This window comes from Platichthys flesus, chromosome 9 (assembly GCF_949316205.1).
Source record: "Platichthys flesus chromosome 9, fPlaFle2.1, whole genome shotgun sequence".
Lineage (NCBI taxonomy): Eukaryota > Metazoa > Chordata > Actinopteri > Pleuronectiformes > Pleuronectidae > Platichthys > Platichthys flesus.
The window spans coordinates 21,769,361-21,791,161 of record NC_084953.1 but is presented as its reverse complement, the minus strand read 5'-3'; the positions used below and the strand labels follow the sequence as shown (position 1 = coordinate 21,791,161).

The 21,801-nt window shown below is 39.9% G+C and overlaps 1 protein-coding gene across 3 annotated transcripts in view; it reads left to right on the top strand.

Moving 5' to 3' along the window:
- The window catches only part of lpp (LIM domain containing preferred translocation partner in lipoma), a 145,069-nt gene that overhangs the window by 83,047 nt on the left and 40,221 nt on the right, over window positions 1-21,801 (top strand). For all 3 annotated transcript variants that reach the window (XR_009921934.1, XM_062395293.1, XM_062395295.1), the window contains 2 exons: window positions 2,630-3,226; window positions 19,777-19,873. Coding sequence is in view for 2 of the 3 variants with exons in the window: in XM_062395293.1 (XP_062251277.1) it covers window positions 2,630-3,226; window positions 19,777-19,873 (694 nt within the window). In the remaining variant the exon portion in view is untranslated. The remainder of the gene's footprint in view (window positions 1-2,629; window positions 3,227-19,776; window positions 19,874-21,801) is intronic.

Genomic DNA, 21,801 nt, shown 5'->3' with positions numbered 1-21,801 from the left:
ATGAGTGGCAATGAAAGAGGCATCATTCTTCTAATTACAGGTCATAGTACTATAAAAATAACACTGAATCTGTGATATTGACATGAAATAGTTGCCTTATGTCCTGATATACACATAAGCTTATATTAACCGACCTGGTTAACAGAGTGAACAGCATAATATCGATCCTAATTGAGGCAATATACTGACAAGCTGTCCAATTCACTCCAAATAAATGCTGCCATTCAATTAGGCCATTGCTGGAAAACATGAAGGACCACTAAAGCTAAAACTTAAAATTGAATAGCCAAATAAACAAATTGCTTCCAGGATCTAATCTCTGACCTCCGTCCTTATCATCGACAGGTCAAAGGCATACAGCAGCTTTAATGATCGTTTAGTTAATATGAAAATTCTTGCCACTACACAGACGACTCTTCTTGAGATTGTGTGCATTTGATTAGTTTCATCACCCCCAGAAAGAGATGAATCCATTCTCTTAATGTAATTTGTGGAAAATTGACCATGTCAGTGTAATTATTTTGAGGGGACCAATTTGCATTTCCAGTGCTCGGTTAAATAAAATGTTACTGTAGGTTCTGAGGCCTTGAAGATAAATTAATAATCTGGAGTATTTAAAACCCATGAAACATTCAAATTAAGTAATTTCACTTCCTAAAGGGCTTAGTGGAGATTTTTCCATACATATGCAGACAGACACAATTTTAAGTAAACATCAGCGCTAATCACTGAGACAGAACTCTGAGTGAGAGCAGGGAATATTTTCTGGAGCTTTTAATGGTTCCTTAGGGGCTTCCCTCTGACTTAGTTTCGATGCGATTTAGACAAAGTTGATGCATGCACCTCTTTTGCCAAAACTTGGAATTCTGTTTTATCTCCGTACACTATTAGGATCACAGACATTTTACTGTGCACTATCACTGATAGTACTGCAACTGAAGGGTTTCTATTCAGTTGGGGCAAGGAGTTTCAAGGGAGCGTTGCTGAGCTGCAAACCCCAGCTGTTTGTGACATTTCTCTGCAGCAGGCTTTGATCAGCTTTTAAGGGAAATCGATTGGAATTGTTGCTCTGCCCCAATTTAGAAGACGTCTCATCCAACCGAGTTGCACAGGGTCTAAAGACTACAAGTTTTCATTTTTGTTCCCCCAGTAATGCAAATTTAGTAATTGACTCTGAATTTTGGCTTCAGGCAATAACCTAATAAGGCCATCCAAGGTTAATGATAGACCCTTTTTAGACTGGCTGAATGTCTGACACCGATATGTACTGGTAGTGAAAAACAATTATTACTTACATGAGAAGACACCCAGGGCAGAAGTCTCTGACATCTGAGTGAAACGCTGTTACACTGTGTATTATTAGCTGCTGTTTTTAGCTACAGTTTTGCCTGTGCATCATGTGTAGCCATTGGACATAAGATGCCTCAGTCTTTCAGATGTCAGAATCGCAGCGGCGGGTTGTGTTGCTGCTTTACAGCCGTCTCTTCCCAGGAGCACAAGTGCCACAAATCTTTCTGATTTAACATCTTTCACATCCAAGCAGCTGGAGTCAGCACAAGTGTCATGTGCCATTGCCAATCTGCTATCATTGCTTCCTCTGCCAAACAATTTATCCTTTCCCCTCTGGCTTTATTAGCCATAAATTATGGGTGATCGCGACAGTGTAGAGCCTCTGCTGTCGAGGTAGCCTTGTAATTGACTCTGGGAAGGCCGAGTGGATAATGATTTGAGCATAAACTACCTTATCATTAAATAGCTGTTCATCTTTTGTAGTTTCACCATTTAGCAGGTTTTCATTTATCAAAGTTTTTACTTCATGTTGTTATAAGCCAATTCAAATTGTCACCCACTTCACTATTATGTGGACTTTATACACATTCGTGGTCCCCGGAAGATAGATAATAATGTCCCTTGACTTTTTTGTCTACTGCTGTATTGTGGCCAAAACTTAGTTTTCCGGTATTTTGGTTTATGACTTTGGCATCAGCCTTTACTGTACATGTGACTGTTTATTACCAAATACTGCCATTCTAACGTGTTGAACTAAAATGATGATGAAGAATTAAACCCACTTGACACAGCCCTTAACATCAGCATGTCAGGACAGTCATCATGAGCATGTTGACCTGCTTATGGCAGTGGACTAGTGGGAGAAACTTGGACTATGGGCAGAGAAGGTCTCTGGTTCGTCTCTGGTTCGACTCCACGGAGAAACAATAAAAAAACGAACCTGGATTGATCTGTCCAAAAATCCAAGAGGATTCTCCCTACTCTGTCTAGTGCCCCTGAGCAAGGCACCTTACTCCCCCATCATCTGCTCCCTGTGCGCCGTACATGGCTGCTCACTGCTGTGTGTGTCCTGCACCAGATGGGTTAAAAGCAGAGGTTCAATTTCCCTACCTGCATGAGTGTGCCTGTGCATGTCTGTCTGTGTTTGGGACAAATAAATGTATCTTAATCTTAATCTTATGTTAAAAAGTTCAATTTATTGTTTGTTAAATTCTTTGTCTCATTTGAAAAATGCATGGCTTTGTTCTGAGAGGTCTAATGCCACCCCCATGTTAAGTGGGAACTTAACTTATCTGGAAGTTTGCATTAACTGGAGCACATATTTTCTGGTGTTTTTCAGAACTCTGTATCTCCAGCAACCTCTTCTCCCAGTGCTCCTGTAACTGGTTACAAGCGTATGGTCATTCCAACTCAGCCACCCCTTACTGCAACTAAGAAGTCTACACCCAAAGCTCAGATTCCTGGGGGAATCTATGCTACCCTCCCTTCCTCTGGCAGCCCGGCAACCAAGCCTCAAAGTCACATGGCTCCTCAGCCTGTCCCAGCCTCCTACGCTACAGCTTCAACCCCAAGCCAGCCCACTTTTAATGTCCAGGTGAGGTCAGCCCAGCCCGGCCCACAGCATCAAGCCCCTGGAGGGCACCATTTTGGCCAGCAGCCCATTCGCAGCCCTACACAGGTCCAGTACATGCCTGCCCAGCCCAGAGGTCCTGACTTTGCCTACGGACCACCACAGCCTGGCTTCTCCCCTATGAGTCAAGGTGCATATCAAGAACAGCACCATCCAGGAGTAGCTCAAGCTGGTGGGCTAAGCTCCAGGAGACCTGAACCTGCCCCCACCCAAGCATACCAGCCTCCTGGCCCCAAGAAGACCTACATCACAGATGCACCACCAAGCCTGCCTTCCTACACTTCTGGACCAAATGTCCCACCAAAGGTAAGAATATTCATAAATATAATACTTAATTTGTTATTGTGATCAAATTAAAAGTAAAGACATATTTCTAGATGATAATAGGTAAAAAAGCTATTTTCCTTGCGTATTGCTGCAGTTGTACACACATACAACATGACACAATCAGTGCAAATCAATCCAATCATTTGATAATCCACCCTTTAATAAATTGATTATTTTAGCCAGTTTTCTGGCACTTTTTCTTTCTAATTTGGTGGCAGTAGGCAATGAAGTTCAGCCCAGCCTCAATTTCCCCAGCTGCTTTTCCCAACTCCTTCTTGAGAATTGAATTCAGAGGCCTTCTCAGGCCAGCTGGGAAATGTAAACCCTCCAGTGTGTTCTAGGTCTACCCTAGAGCCTAATCCCACATAGATATCCCTGGAATACCTCCAAAGAGAGAAGTCTTGGAGGTTTCCTGATAGGATGACTGAACAACCTCAACTGGCTTCTGTGAAAAGCGTAGCTCTTCTACTTTAATCTTTCATGGGTCATTTGAACTCCTCTACTTATCTCAAAGGGTGGACCCTGACACATTGGGGGGGAAAATGGTTCCCACTATTTCTAGCTTAGTAAAGGGGTAAGTTTAATATAAGCTATAGTGGCCAAATCCTTCTTGTCAGTTATTGTTTATTTTTGGTATTTAGTTAGGTACTTGTACAGATATCTTTATGAGGACTGTTTTCCCCCAACATTTTGGGCCGGTCCTCACTTCCTGACCATCTTTAAATGGGCTGATTTAGGGACTTGGTTTTAGGGTTAGAATTAGGTTTAGGCATCTACATTTTTTTAATCGTTAAGATTAGGGTAAGGGGCTAGGGAATGCATTATGCCAATGAGTGTCCTCACTTAGATAGATGTACAAACGTGTGTGTATCAGTGTGGTGTCTACTCTTACAAGGTTTTGTGTGTGTGTGCGTGTGCGTGTCTGTGTACTATATGCATATATTTGTACAGCATCAGATGGCAATGCAGTGGGGAGCTCCTTGCCATCTTTCATTGAACTGCTTAGAATAAACAGTTGTTTTAACCTTTATGAATATTTGAAAGATCCTCTCTGTTGGCGGTTTCCACCATCTGATTCCATTTGTCTCATAAAAGGCAGCTTGTATTCAATAGTATATACAGTATCTAACCAGGCTTATGGTTTATAAAATATTAAATAAAATGCTTTCTCCTCAAATGTAAACAGCAATTGTTAGTAAGTCAAGTTTACTGATTAAACTCACAAATTACAAAAGCACATTCAGAATAGATTAATTATTATTAGTTACAGGTTTAAAACAATACTATAAAAGCAATTGATGACTCTTCTATTATAGTATATCCACATTTAGTAGAACCTGGTCCAGACTTGTAATTGACGTTTGCAAACAGAGATGGCTATGGGAATTTCACAGAATGCTTTGCGATTCACCGGCATGAGGGAAGACAGACTCACAAAGTAATTTCTTCTCGATTATCAAGGTTTTGAAGAATTACGATAATGGTTGTAATATCTCAGTTTAATATAATTTCAATGTATTATGGTCATTCATTTCACAACAACCTTAAAAAATGTCATGTCTGATCTTAGCACCCAAACCACAGAGATATACACATAGACTGTATTCAGAAATTGTGCCTTAAAATGATTCTATAACTTTTTCATGTCACAACTAAAAAGTCAGCTCACAGCCCACCCACACCAACCTTCCAACCTTCCAACCTTTTGGATTTGGTGATGACCTGAAATCTGCTATTTAGACACTTTTTAACGTAACTCTTTGGCCTAATCCTGGTTTACTTTTATCTTGTTATATGTTTACCCTCTTAATTGTTGAATAGTATTTTGAGTTAAACTTGGACAAAATACCTGTTCATTTTTTATTGCTGAATGTGGACTGCAAACTTACTCATTGTTAACCACTGGCTGGAGTTAGAGTTCTGAAAAATAAGCTGGCTGCTTGATTACTTTGTTTCTATAGTTGCTGCCCAGCAAAGCATATATCCACAATAATTTCTATATATTACGGTGGCCCTGAGATCACAACGCACTGCAACTTAAATACACAAGCAAAGTAAGAAAACATCTTCACCAATTTGACAACACAACACAACACATTACAGAAGTGCACTGCAATTACAGAAATGCGCTGCAATAACAAAAAACGGCAACGGAGGTGTTTCCAGGGGACACCTAAAAGCGATGGACACACCCGGTTGTTTATTTTTTTTTTATTTCTTTGTATTTGGTATTTTTGAATTGGCAGGCTAATAGTAAAAAAAACGTCAACACTCGGTCAACATTAAACATCTGCAGTAATACCTGAATCATGTGATCCGACAACTCCAAACTGCGGCAACAACAACCGGACGTGTCCATCACTTTAAGGTGTCCCCTGGAAACACTTCTGTTGTCGTTTTCTGTAACTTCAGCGCATTTCGGTAATGTTTGCAAGCAGAGCGCTGGAGGTAGGGGCAGCAAGTGGCAACTCCATCACCCTAATATTAAGGACAGTTGCTGTGACCCTGAGTTTTACCAATCTATGGTACAAGTCTGTAAGTCATTACTTGTAGTTGACTTGGCCCTGCAACCCTCAGTAAACAACTACCAGCAGAGAGGCTCAGAGCACAATTTCATACAAATGTCAAATGGTCAATGGTTAAAGGTCATCATGACTGTGACAGCACCGTGTTCTGCAACAACACATTTTTGGCCATTACTCAATGTCATAATTCTGGAACAGGAGGGGAGATTATGACCATATATCCTGCAACTTGCCTGATTGGCTGGGACACACAACAACGAGGCAGTTGTTCTAGTTAAATTCAACCATCCATTCCATGATCGTGTCATATGGGCACTATTTAATACACAAATTTAATATATTATTATTTAACATAAATAACGGTTGTAAAGTTAAAAAGCACTTCAGTGAATATTGGACTCACGCCTTCTCAAATAATGCAAGATGTTGAATGGGGCACTATACCTTTTTATAGAACTGTATCTGATTGGGAAGAATACAAAATTACTGTCATCCCTTAGAACATAGTAGTCAATGCCACAGAGACATCTATTCTCATCTCTATATCCAGCTGTCGACAATCTCTGGAAATTGCAAGGCCCTTGAGTTTTCTTTAATTCAAGGTTTTTATGCTGGTTCCAAATACAAACTGGGCCTCCCAGCCTCTGGGAATTGCTCATCAAGGACTGTACTTTACTAAATACAAATTAGCTTCAACATTGCTATGAGTATCTTAAAAATAATCTAATTATATTTGTTCAAAACAAAAGTCTACATTTTGCTTGAAAAGCTCTCTTTGGTCCCAGTATGATGCATTATTAAAAAACAAAAGGTGGCGTTTAATAGATTTGTGAGTATCTCTTTGATTTCAGATAAAAGCAAATCACTATCTCTCTCTCTCTCGCTCTCTCTCTCTCTCTCTCACCATATGTATATATATTATATATACTTTAATATACACTTAATTCCCAAGGATATTATGTAGTGTAGCATGATAATGGGCTCTGCGTCCTTCCTTCCATGCTCCCTAACCCAGCCCATGTTTCGCCTGACCCTTCTCTAAAATATCACCAACCTTAGCTCTAATCTGTCCTTTGTGTATTTGTGTCCAGTATGGGCCAATCTTTAAAGCCAAAACAGACTAGAGACTCTATAAAAGCCAGATTAGAATTAAAGCAAAATCTGTCAACTTTGCCTTTATGATAATCACTCTGCTTAACCCAATGTCATGACATGTTCATTACCTTTTACAAATGGTGTTATATCAGCTTAAATGAACAAAAGGATTGTAACTCTTTTAATCTGTTGTGTAACTAAACCAAAACACAGTCAATTAAATGAACTGTTTACATATTTGTCATAATTATCAAATATTATCCTAAGTTATGTAGAGTTAATGGTGATTTAATGTAATACCCAAGACTTTCTCAGTAGGAGGTTTGCGATTTTGATTGAGGACTTTATTAAAGAGATCATTTCACATAATTGAGTGTATTCATAGAAGGTCAGTGTCATTAGAAGTCCAAGATCGACTCTGCACATGAAATTCTATGATCTCTCCTGATCTGCCCTTCCTGTTACCCCACATCACCCAGCACCCAATCCCCTAACGTGTTGTTACTCACACGTCGAGTTAAGGTGTAGGAACATCAACCGGCTCCAAGGACGCTTAATTATCCAAATCCACCAGTTTTTGATCTCTTAAAAAAAAATTAACAGATTTCATGGCTTCTGGTTAACATACCAATTTCCACGAGTCTCTCAGTCTTTGCAATTGGAGGAAAGCTAAGCTGAATGATGACTTGTGTTATGGCTGAGCTTGAGTGACATTTGGCAGGGGAGGATTATTTTGAACTATTCAATCCCTGCAGCCAGTTAAAGTTAAAGTCCCCTCGAAGGTCAATGATGGTTTCATCTGTCAAACATGTTTAAATATCTGACATTTCTCAGCCTTCCAGTCCTGGCTACTGTGACTTTTGACCTGCACAGCAGCATTTCCATATGGTTCTATCAGTATTCATCCAGACGACCTATTTATATGTGTGACCCGACATAAACAACATCAATCTCTAACATGATGTTTGCAAAACAATTACTAAAATGTATTGTAAAGAAATACAATTAGTAACAGTAGTGAAAATATATAAAAATGTTTAGTTCATATGCCATTTAAATTTATACTTGACGGGGCATTAACATATTATGCTGAAAGTAAAATTTCTGATTTATATATATAATTTATTGCATTACCAGATTTTTCTGGGTCTTCCTGGAAGTGCACACACTGATCATACTAACATGGTTTTTTTTCCTTACCATCTGAATCATATTTTGTTGAGCTGTTCCTTTGGCATTTCTATTTATGCCTTGAAAGACAATCAGGTGTGAACTCTTGCGATCTTTACATCAAATACGACGCCTTCACCTCAGGAGACTGACCCTAGCTTCTCCAAACTCTAGAGCTGTGTGTGGCTCCTAAAAAAAGCCGGATGTCTGGGTGCAGGATTACCAGCTCTGCTTTAGATTTCCAGAGTGAATTCTTCTCCTGGTGCAGCTTTACCACGTGTAACTACAAAGTGAGAGCCTTGGGCTCCAACAAGATGAAGATATTATCCATAATGCTGTGATCTTCTCCCTGTGTATAGATGCACCATGAAACACATTACATTTTGTTCTACAAAACAAACTCATTTTAAACCAAATATTGACTCACAAAAACTGTATTTTTTTTTTATTTGTTATATATTTTACTATATTTCTCTGACACACTGATCTATTTTCCTTTAATTATTTGCACCATTGCAATATTCAATTGAATTCTCTTTTGCATGTTTTTGCTTGCTTCCCTTTACAAACCAACAATCTACAAAATGTCCCTCTGGCTAAATGAGAAAGAATAGTTCTTTACAATTTCTTAAAGCTACTTCTATTTCTGCTAAACCACAGTAGAAAAACATCTTAATTCTCTACCTAAGCATATTGGTTAATTTGCTATTCAAATGTCACTGTGTTTCGTTATAGCAATTTCTGTATGCCAAATTTGTGTACAGTGGCGCTTGTGTGTGCTTGTGTGTGTGCATGCGAGTGTCTATGTGGGTGTGCAAGCAGTGAACCTGAAAATATAATTAGAACACATTCCTTGCAGTTATATCTCAGTGATATTGTCTCCACAGTGCAATTAAAAACAAAATGAGTCATGATTTAGGAATAAAAAAGGACACCCACTCACATCTAAGTATGAGTACTTTACTTACACCTGTGGGTGATTGACTTTGCAACACTCTGTTTATCTTCATATACTGCTTAAGAAAATAAGATAACAGAAAGAAGCACAAATCAGAGCTGATTTGCACTTTCAATCACATCGTGATTCATTCTCTCAGTCTTTCACCTGAGGTGAACCGTTTAACTGAAGCAGAGATACTACATATTTGAGATGATACTGCATATTAACCCAGTATCTCCTTTGTGTATGTAATAATGACACAAACAGAACATGTGAGGTTGAAGTCTTGACATCAGAGGTGGATGATATTCATGTAGGTGCTGTGAGGTGCCCTTCTGTTTGCAGTCAGGTACTCACTCAAACCCTTTTTTTGGAAACCACGAGGTCTAAGAAATGTGTTGAATGTGGACACCCCCACCTCCACCATTAACACATGTCTTGAGGAATGAAGGCTTGTGTTGTTATTATTATTGGTGTGAAAACCACAGCAATGGGTCATTCAAGTCAACTCCTTTTATGAACACAGTAAACACAACCAGACTTCTAAATTCATTAAGATCATAGGCATGTATTTGACTTAAAGCTGCAGCAGACATCAGGTAGGGATGTACATGACAATTTGTTGTTGATGTTTTGAGACAAGTCTGTGAAATCGACGAGGTGTTTAAGTCATACCGCACTGTATTTACTAAAATTAGCAACAAAGGTAGATTATGTGGATAGTGTAAATATACTATGGTTATGTAAACAGGAATCCATGCAGAGACCCTGTCACATGCTACAGAAAACACAACATGAGGAGGTTAGATCGTCTCACCATCGTTGCACGTGTTATTTGTAATATAAATCCCACCAGCACGTATCAGCTGACTGACTTATAACTTTGTTGATCATTATGTGACAGTGATCTGTGATGCATCCCTCTCGCATTGCACGGTTACAAGCAAGTGTTTGTAATTATTGCAGTGCCTACAACCACACACTTGTTTGACATGATGTTTCGTGGTGGGTCCAATCACGATCTGGTTACCGAACGCCTCGCACACTAAAGGTCAGCTCACTAGAGCCGAACCTTGAGGTCAGTGATGGAACATGGATCTCCCTATGTTTCACTTTCTCATGCCCACGTGTCAGAAACATTTCCTTCCAGTAGCTACTTCCAGGCCTCGAGCTGTGACAAATCTCTAAGGCAAATGTAGCTGCAAGCGACAGAAAAAGTAATCAGTCCCATTATGGGAAACAGGCGCATTCGCAGCATTGCTAAATATGTGATTAGGTGATTGATGAACATGATAGGTCCCTACAAATATTTTTAAAGTTATATTAGTTATTTTTCTACAGAATTATGTTCAGGTACAGGAAAAGGGTCACATTTATTATTATTATTATGTATTTACTTATTTAAAGGGGCTTTCTACAGCAAAACCATAATGTGGACTGCTACATTAATTAATGAATTACAATTTAATTGAGGTTTTAAATGATTTATTAGTATTAATGACAAACTCATACAGTGAACACCAGATTTATCCAGATTTACTGTTTGTTATAAAAAAAACAATGGTTGGAATATTAAAGGTACACTGTGGAATTTATGAGCCACTTGTAGTTTTATGGGCCATGTTTTTGATGAGCAGATTTTGTTTGCACTGCACAACACATGTTTCTGCCAGTGGTTTCAGGCTATTTGAAAGTTGGTAGTGGCAATGAGCCAGTGAGCATAGTAAAGCTTGTACAATTAAGAATGTAAACAGACCTCTGTCTGTTTACAAGACGCTAAATCAAAAATGATGAGTGCCGACCCACAAAAATGTAAAAAAAAAAATTGTAAGCGGACGCAGATAATTAAATAACACTTTTAATAGGATCATGCGCAGTAGCTAACAGAAAGCGAGGTGTCATTAGGCAAGGCTTTATAGAGCACCTTTCATACACAGAGGTAGATTCAATGTGCTGAACTGTCTATATAAGTGTTGTTTGACTGTTTCATTGCGAAAGTGAGGTCTCATTTCTCTAGAGTGGGAACAAAGAAAGAGGTATAGAGAGAGGGAGAGGGAGGGGGAAGGAAGGAAGGAAGGAAGGATGGCTGGATGGATGGATGTCATCACTTTAATGTGGAAGGAAGGATGGACAGATGAACCTCATGTCACTTTGTGATGGAAGGATGGATGGATTGTAGGCATGTTATTTCATGACAGAAAGACACACGGACATCTCGTCACTTCATGCTAGAAAGAAGGTATGAGGGATGTCTGTCCTTTATGAGTCCTAACTCCTACATCACATTTGCTGTTGTTTAGATTACAGATGTTGACCTTCACTTCAGTCATTCTAAATGGTATTTAATCACACAGCTGGACTGCTAACAAACAAATGTTAAAAAACCCATGCAGGTTCCCATGAGTGTTTTCTTTGGGAGAGGGCAGAAGTTGATGGTGAGCATTCCCGAGAAATACCCCAGTTCTGTTTCCCAGCATTAATCTCAAGTGTATACATACACAGATGCCAAACTTCAACACCAAAGGGTTTCGATGTATAGAGCGTTAACCTGTAATTATCAACCAAACCTGGCAATGTGAACTGACTAATCATGAGATAAAGATCAGTTTAAGGCTTTGATTTATCTTAATTTTTGGTCTCACTTCGAGGTAAAGTGCTTTTCACCGCATTCTTTTTTATTAGCTGTTGATTGGCCGGTTCATCCGGTCAGTGGTAACCCTCAGTATATCAGAAGTGTTTGTCACATAACCGCTCATAAATAGTAGCCCCTGCCACCCCAGCCTCAGCCGGCCCCCTCTGAGACTAGCAGCACGGCTGGTAAATAACTGGCTGGATCGATAACTGTCATTGCAGTTCAGTGAGCTCCAGCAATCTAAAATGTCTGAGAGCAGTTTGTGTGCTCTGTTGTTGTGCACCTCTCCTCGCTGGCCCGTAGGCCATAGTCCTGCAGTATATTGAGATTATTCTGCCTTCATAAAAACAGTAAATTGAGGATGCTCTGGTGTGCAGGGTGAGAGTTGGATGACCTCTCCTAATCCACTGAATGTCACATGAAAACCAGAAATTCCTTTATAAAGTGCCTGTATTCCAGCAGCGTTGCTTACTTATTTAAGACAGTTCACTTTCAAGTAGTTAAACATTTTAGTGAGAGTAAAAAAGCAAAGTTACGTTAAAAAAAGTGTTTTATGAATTTACTTTTGGTAAATGAAGAAAAGCACTAGTCACATGACTGACACTCTTGGGCTTGTGTGTTGATTCAAGCATTTAGCTCACTAATCACAATTTACAGGAAGAAATAGTCATCTGGTTCAGTCAGAAACCAGGCCGCCTAAAGTACCTGCATAAATAGTGGCCCCTGCTGGCTCCTCCTGGATATGGTCTCCTGTCAGTGTGGACACCTCTTCGCCCACAAACTAGTCTCCTCTGTTTTGTGTTGAGTGCTGCTGAGGTCGGATCTCTCTCCGCCCTCCTAACCTCCACATCTGTCCACAGAAGAACTCTCATCCGCCCCTGGCTCCGACTCCATGAAACGTGTGCACTTTCTAAACATTTTCTCTCATCAGGAAAGCGTCTGTGGATCCGGATTTTTGTATTCTCCAGTCCAGCAATTTAGCGGTAGTGTTTGGTCAGGAGATATCCTCCAGGGTGTCATTCAGATAAACCACGTGGCCGTTTAGGTGGAAAGCAGAGTGATATATCATGGTTTGCCTCGGAGGCAAAATTACACAGGAGATCGACAACACTGTGTATTACAAAAGGGAAGTGCAGGTTGCCAATACATCGATTTGAAGACATAACCTGCATGAATCTTCATTATGTCCACCGCACGTGTTTAAATATAGATCTGTGTAACCGCGTGAGGAAATGGCATGGACAACTGCATCCTGTGTAATGTAGTGTTTGCTACATTCACAGGATTGTAATAGTACACAAAGAGATGCCAAATAAGTTCCATCTCTGTTCCAACAATTTGTGCTGTCATTTGTTGTTGTTGTATTTTTCTTTTTTTGTTAGTTTTTTTTTTTTTTTTTCCAGATTGCTTGTGGCACCCCTCTCTACACTCTCAGATTTTCAAATATCTGTTTGCAGGGGGATGTGTCAGTTCCTAACAGATGACCTAGATTTTACTCACGCACAATCTTACAAACATTGAGAGGCCCCTCTACATACATTACATGTCGGTGAGCGCTCTGATGTTCATCCCTTTAAATGAATTCACTTTACAGCCAGAGATTTGAATGGCTGTGGAAAATGTCAATTATGGAAAAGGTTAATTTTTAATTATCGCTGGCTGCTCTGTACACAGCTGCTCTACAGTTGCCTGCTATTTTTTTCCCCAGCATTTAATTGGAGCTGAAACAGCATGACCTATTTTGTTTGGAGAGAATGTATACTTTATCTGTTCCTCCTCAAAAGGTGGCCTTGAGCTTAATTTGCAGCGCAGCGATGCTTCTTCTCCAAATGTAATGCATTACAGATTACTCATAACCTGTTTAACATTGCGAGCAGAAAATTCATCTACTGGATTACATAAAGCCACTCACATGTGATTCCTCTCACAGACTTAACACGTTCTTCAATTAAACATGCAGCTGCCAGAAGAATGACAAAGCACAGATCCACAAAAAAAATGTTTTGTCCCGACAAAGCTCTTGGCTATGAAGTGGGAAACCAACTGTGTTACAAGCAGTATAAGCAGTTGTCCATAACTCTCAGTTCTGTCCACTCAATCTTGTGAATGAATCACAATACTCAGGTTTCCATTAAAAAGCAATGCTGTGTCACCATGTCACAAATAATATCTGTCTCTGCACTTTATCACTGTGTGCTGTGAATCAAATAGAGCCTTCCTCTTTAAACAGATGCCTCATACACTCATTTAAAAAAGAAAGCATCTTAGAGTGTTAAACCCATATGTATGATTCTAGATACACGACATACTGTAACCCCCTCTGCTCAAAACACACACACACGCAAACACAGTAACTCAGTGTAAGGATAGTGTGGCTGATCCAGCAATCCTTTCATTGTTTTGGTCGCCTAAGCTGCTATAATCACTCGTTTAGTGTTGTGGCAATAGATGCTTTTTTCCCCCCAAATCGAATACAAAAATGTTCATCATGAACCGTACCTAATGCAATGGTCCATTTGCTCTTGTTGTGTTCATTACTGATATTATTATTAATAAGCCATTTCCCTTTAAAAGGCTCTGTGTCCATTTCCAATTAAACCATTGTGATTTAAGGAGACAAAAGGCAGAATGTCAGATTGTGAGCTGACTAAAGCTTCTCTCTTTTTACAAGCCTGAGTTAAAGCCGCTGTTCCATTGACACTAAAGAGCATTTTGTATTGTAAAGTCCATCATCATTTAATCTGTGGATAAATATGCCCGTGAGTGATTGTCTTCCTGCAGTTTGTGCTGATCGTGCAGGAAATGCAAAAGCTATTGTAAAAAGGAAGACAATTGTTTTTGGTGGAAGGTGGAATGTTGCGTTCACAGGAAGTAAAGCTTACTGATAGATAGATGAGTGCAGGTTTAGAGGCACAGATTAGTGCTGTTTTGCGGTTGTCTTTCACTGTGCTCGCTCCACAGTGCTTTTACTTTCCCCCTTCTGGTTATCACTTTCAGCTCAGTGGTTTGTGCTGTTTGTGCAGCGGCTCTCAATCTCATTGTCTTTGCACATTGCTTTTGAACCCTGCATAAAAAAGGACTGGCCTAAATAAAAAGATGCAGCTCATGATTCTTCAAACAATTCTCTCCTCTTTTTGGGCAATAAAAATGTAAACCAGAGTGATATTGCAGCTCTTGGACAAAGAGAAAACAGCCCTGCATAGCCTAAGTTATATGTTATGTATATGTTTCCCTTCTTCAACATTATAGATTTGTTGATTAAGTGTAACCTTGTCAGTTATTATAACATTGTAGAGGATTAAAGTCGGAGAGCCTGCACTGCTGCTTTTATTTGTATTCATGGGAGCTGTACTTACAGAGTAGTCTTTGTTTAGCTTTGTCAGAATCAGAGTTCATTAACCGTTCCTCAAATGTGTTGTGAAACCGATTTGTCTCAGAAAAATTCAAAGAAAATTGGGGAAGCACGTTTTTTCAGAAAGGCTGATGAAGGAAATGCTGAATGTGAAAGTGTATTCACATAAGCTTGAGAAACAGAGGGTAGCCTGGACTATATTTACTCATCCTGTGCTGACAGTACTCAGTACGTTGCAGTGATTCTAATCATGACTTGTGGGGAGAGCGGGTGCTCTGCAACAAGAAGGTTGCCGGTTCGAATCCCACTCTATCCCATCTGCATGCCTTAGTGTCCTTGGTAAGATACTGAACCCCTAAATGGCCCCTCATAAATGATGAGTGTTCTAAAAATGTAAGTCGCTTTGGATAAAAGCGTCAGCTAAATGACATGTAATGTAATGTAATGACTGATTCTTATAACGACAGAGTCACATAGATAGTTGAAGCTCTTTTACGCCAATATTATACACAGGTTATTTAAAAGTGGGTTCCTCGCTTTAAAATGAAAATTGACTACTTTCCCATTGAATGTAGAGGAATTAACTTTTCTGAGTTTTTTTCGTGGTGCGTCTTGTTCAACATCACAAATGCAGCGAAAAATACATCAAAAGAACTATAGATGAAAATATGTACCCAGCTTTAATTTTATTAGGTACACATAGCTATAAACCCTGCAGTAAATCGTAAGCCTTATGAAGGTACTGTTGAGTTGCAATGCATCTGAATGTTGTCTCTAACACCTTCATGTGAACCAAACATTATAACCTTCAAAAAGATGGGATCTTTTTTGGCGTGTTAATAGTTTTTTCCTGCATGAATTTCAGATATACCTTATAAACGGGCAACTCAGTGTATATACTGCTTCTTATTTAAAAAAAGAGAAGTATTGATTATGTCAGCTGCATTTCTATGTACACAAAGACACAATGTTCGTATCATGTGGATGTATAACTTAAGTCATCTGTTTTGTGTATAGCAGAGTTGACCTGTCCCACTATTATTCCACCTGCAAATCTGTGCATTCCCATTGTTCTGCACATGGTGGGTGATGCTATGCAAATAGTTCCAGCTTCCTGCTCGCCTGCGCTCCTTTGTTCCTCCTCCACTAACAAAGGTGTAGATCAGATGCCCTGAGAACATTTGTCTCTCCTGTTCACTCTCTATCGCTGCGGTGGAGGCAGGAGACACAGAGCCTGAGGTTTGGCTCTTAGCAGGACATGATGTTGTCAGGGCATCAGGTGAGAGCGCTGCACCGAGCCCCTTCTGCCCGCGCTCACCCTCCACTCCTCACTTAATCACTTCTGACACAATGCCAATTCCACAGTGGGTGGCGCACACAGCTTTATTCGTAGATGTGGCAGTCACGCTGCGATCAGATCTCCGATTGTGTTCACCTTTCATGCTGGATCAGGTACAGCACGATGGTGCCTTCCACATGTTTCCGTTGTTTTTGGATTGTAAGTGGTCAGGCCTTAAACAACGCTCCGACAACCCTATCATGGCCCATCAGCATGACTTTCAGGGGTATTACAACTGAAAGGCTTTCTGCCATTAAAAAGCAGAGAGCAGATGACCTGAAACTATAAGCCTCGATGTAGGGGGGGGGGGGGGGGGCAGTGGGAAATAGGTGCAGCTGTTAACCCAGTCACTGAATTTAAGCTCCAGCTTCAATGAAACCACGTCTGAGGGTCCTGAGGGCGTCGGCAAACAATTTATTGAGCCAGACATAACTGAAAAGTCATGTCTGCGGCACGTACATGTATAGCCGCTGTATGGCTGCTATTGTTGCCTCTGAAAAGCTGAAGAGGAACTGCCAAGCAATCATAAAGCATGCAGGGAAGCAATTTCTTTCTCTTATTCAAGTGAAAAATTATTCTGTGCTGTCACAAAAGACTCCTTAACAAGGTGCTTTAAACTCTCTGGCAGTGCACTGCTGCGGGGTGTCAAAAAGTGGATAAGGTATAAATGAAGCTTAAACTCAAAAGTCTGTTTCTGGTAATAGCAGCATTTCATTCCCTCTCCAATGTGCTTTTGATGTGGAGCTAAGATTAACAGTGTTAAATCATTCTCTTCACTGTCTCAAACTCACAACACTGGCTTAATGGGCAGAATGTTGAGAACAAGAGTGTTTCTTTGAGGTTTACTTACACTCTTGCGCACTTATTATATTTGATTTTGGGCAGGTTGTTGTATTATTATTCAACTCTTGGTATGTAAACCCGTATAGACCACTGTGTATTCTTGGGTATTATTTTTAAAAAGTCATGTGATTTGAGGTGATAAAGGAGGAATACCCAACCACTCAGGAATGTTTCTTTCATCTCCTCCTAATCCTCCATTATACAATCCCGGCCATTAATGCTTGAGTGGCTGAGGCGGCGCAAGGTGCCAGGGAATCCAGGGAATCCGGCCGACCAGGAAGATTTGCACGTCAAACGTGTCGATCCCTCAGAGTTAATGAGGCCTGTTGTTTGGGCTTCCATTATCAGGCTGCTGCATCCCAAGCCAGGCCTGAGCACAAGTCATGCATCATAAAGTTTAGACCCTCCTTGATACATTGTGGACAGTAAGTAAAGCTCAGCAGTTCTCTCTGTCCCTGTAAATAAACGCAGTAGACCATTGAATGTTCTTACAGCAGATACAATATACAATTGCATTACCAGGTTAAATACATATTAAAAACAAAAATATACAAATTTTATACATTACTAGTGCAGGGTGAGTTCTAGACCTTTCTGTTCTGAATGGACTGTTCTCTTGTCCTGTGCTCAAGCTCTGGAGCTACTTCAGAATTATCGTCAGTAGTGAGTCCTCCTCAAACAGTTCTACAATATACTGTCACTTTTTAATGTTTGTGTGCTAGACGTTGTGTGTAGAGCTTTTTATAAACAGTCTATGGTGCAGAGTGAAGGTAGAAACCTTTATGTTCATCCTACCTGGTTAATACGATTTTATAGTCAATGTTTTTGATTAAATGAAAATGAATTTGTTTTGTTACTTTTCAAGTGAAGTTTGAATACTTTACTAAACTGCCGTTATGTTTTAATGCATTAGTTTCATGCATAGGTCTGTTAAGCAATTGACACAATCTTCAGACTCAAGTTCACAACTTTTCAAAATAAAAGCTCTCTAACTCTGCTTGATAAAAAGAAATGAAAAAAAGTGAGTGACATATTGCCAAACAAAAAGTGATTCTATGAATATTGCTGCCATGTCGGAATTCAGCGCCTGTGCTGTGTGTCTCAGTCCGATATGGTGAAATAAACAAAAAATAATTATCTAAATGATCTGGCAGCGATTTTGCCCACAGCTGCAGACCACTGCTGTAGTTTATCTGAGGATAGTAGACGCGTTCAACTCAGTTTACAGGCTGACTATTTTCCCACTGCCGGCACCATTTGCCTCCTTATTCAATTGTTATCAAATTGAAGATACCACGGGTCCAAATCACACCAAACTGGGCACTGCACCTTACTTAGCCATTACCAATATGCAAGCCAATTGTGAAGCCGTTAAATTGAGCGGTTTGCAAGAGCTGCGTTACACAAACAAACATACAGCAGATATTTGTGGAATTAGTAAGTAGATGTGTTGTTGAAACCTTGACTGACACATACATTGAGTCCATGTGATTCAGTCATCAATGAGAGCAGAAGAGTTGTGTGACAGGATCTGTCACTACTCTGTCATCTTGAATACAAAAACAGTTTTCACTCAATCTCTATTGATAAATCTGATTCCTTTATGCGACACAGATAAATGAGGACTATACCAGACTGGCTGCTAACATTCACCCAGCTCCCAGACGTCACAATTAGGAACACCTCAAAGGTCAACGCAGATCTTGGCTCGCGCAACAATATTGAAAATCAAAACTACTGTAAAGATCCAGCCCCGGATCTAGGGAAGGTCATCTAAGTGTCACAGATTTCTGAAAAAGATCGGACGCGCAGCTTGAAACGCGTCGGCTTCAGGCCTCTGATGCGTTTGCAATGGACCTGCACACCTGTGACGGGATCGCACCATGAGCCGGGGCTCAGGGAGGCAGAGAGGGAAGCTGTGTTCTGGGGTTCTGCGAATGATTGGCAGAAACTGTCAGGCACACCACGTCAGCTCCATGCAGACACACAGCAGGCGGATGCCAGAGACTGCATGATAAGGAGGGCAGGCTCACAAGGAAGAGGCATCTTCAGAGAGTTATGTCATCCTTCTGAAATCTCTTACAGATTAGTCTTTAGTGCTCAGCGTATGTCTAAATAACGATCTCCTGACCCATGACCCAAAAGGAGTTTAAAAAGTAGCTTTCTTCTTCTGTTTCCTCCCCTCTTTTCTTTCTCATATCATTATTTTCCAAACAGAAGGATTAGTCAGGGTCACATTTTTGTCCACATGCTTGAATTGCACAGATATGCGCAACCTTCTGGGCTGCACACCACTGGGGCCTGAGCCAGGGTCAGATATCTCAGAGGAGAAAGGCAGACTGAAGACTATCCACTGCATGTTAATAACAGTCAGTGTGTTTTGTTTGACCTTGAGACAGGGCCTTGTCATGATTTATTGAAGTCAGGTTTCTTCTGGGTGTTTAAGTTGAACCTGGTTGTATTTTTGTTAAGCATTATTACACTATTTTCATTTTTTGCAGCATTCACATTGCATAAACACAAAAATGACCCTCATGAGTCAGGTGGAAATGAGAGCATGAAAGTGCACAAATCCTCCTTGTTATCTCGGTCAGTGTTGTGTATCAAAACTATATTTCTTCTCTGGTCCTCAGGGCAGTGCGCCTATGGCCCATCCTGAAGACGAGCTGGAGCGTCTGACCAAGAAGATGCTGTTTGACATGGACAACCCTCCATCTGAGGAATTCTTTGGTAAGAATCATCTTCTATAAATGTTGTTAGCAATAGCATTTTCATTGGAAGAAATTTTGATCTGTCTAACGATGGTTGGATTCCATTTATCCATTTAGCTCTTTTTTTCACCACAAATTTTTGAGTGTGTCTATTTTGGGGACAATACGTTTTATTATATTCTATATTTCGCGACTCGATTTAGCAAATACAATTCTAAAGATAAAAGATAACGTGCCTCGGAAAAAGAGAGAGCTGCTTTCTGTATTTTTGTTTTAATGATATCAACACAAATACTGAAACATCTAATGCATCATCCTAATCAATCTTTAATTTTTAATATTTGTGTGGGAATGTGACCGGGCAGGTATGTAGTTTTTTACATCTGGTGTCATAGTGATTTAATTTCTAATTATTTAGCTTTAGGATGCTAACCAGACTTGAATAAATTCTGTTTGCTGCTAGTATGCTGCTAGTATATTGTGTCTATGAAAAGGGGCATTCTAATTACATTAACTTTATTGCATTGGTTCTAGGGCTGGGTGATTAATTGAATTTCAATTATGATTACGGCCTCCTATGATTATGAATTTTTTTCCTTGATGACACCAGGGCCACACACCCTGAGTGGCTGTGGCATTACGTCTGTATTTTCTCGAATAACAGTCAGGGTATGAACTCAACTCAATGCCAGGACAGCCTAAAAGAAAACACTTTGATAATAGTCCACATTTTTTCCGCATTCAGTTCACCTGCTGCTACACACATGATACGTCATGTGACGTGCACAGCCAGGACATCAGAGTTAAAGTGACCGTAATGATCCGTTTTCATGATCAAACACCATCTATTGATAAGTAAATAAATATGATCGTCAGCTTTTCCAAAGAGCGACAGAGATGAACAGACTCCTGCAGACAGAAGAGTAGTACTTCCCTGCTCACTCAGGCAGTCAAGCGGACACATTCTGTTATCACGGGCGACAACATGCTTTTTCTTTCTTTTTAAAGCTCAATAAATGCTGGGTTAAAAAAGTATCTGGATAAAATAATCAAACTTGAGATTTTTGCCATAATCGACCATCACTGATAGGAATTTGTTTTAATTTTTAATCTAGTAAATGGATAAAAAATAGTCATCATAAATATATGGCTTTTGTATGGTTACTATTGTTGCAAAAACAATAATTTTACAATGAAGCCTTTATGGGCGAGAGCAGCATGGCCTTTCGCTGTGAAATTTTGTGGAACTAGAATAAAAGTTGTGCCTTCCAATTACTCTTGAGAATGGCAGGTTGTACTTTTAAACGGACCTGCCTCCTTTCTGGTGATGAAGGCTAAATAAAACAATAAGGGATAATGGGTTAATAGAATAAAACTGGCATACGCTTTCCTAGATTAGACTACCCAGTGACCCACAAAGTTAGTTTTGTGTCATGAGAGCAATGTTTTTATAAAATGGCTCCACTATTGAGACTGAATATTGAGCCCAATGCAGGTGTGTAAGATACAGACTAAACTTAGGTCGAATTCTGGGCACATGTTATCCGTTGATTTCCTCTGTGTAAATACAGCATGTTTACCAGTCTAGGAAGCGGTCCTCAAGGTAGTCTGTCTCAAGTCTGAGACCTCTTTTGGGAATCAGTGTGATCAAAGGTTGAGACGCAGCTCTTGTTCGGGTTGTAATGGTAATAATGATAATGACAGTAGAGAATCTAGGCAGATAATATCCTGTTTCGATTGTCTAGCTACGTTTAACAGTGTTTTTTTCTCTGATTTTGTTATTATTGAAAAATATAAAAACATTAGTGCCAGGATTAAAGAAAATACACATTTTTATACTATTTCGCAAAATAGGATTCAAAATACAAGGATTCTTAGCATTTACATTTCATTTCAATTTTTCCGCCCTCCATACCCTCTACTGCCAGCGAGTGCCATCCCTCGGCT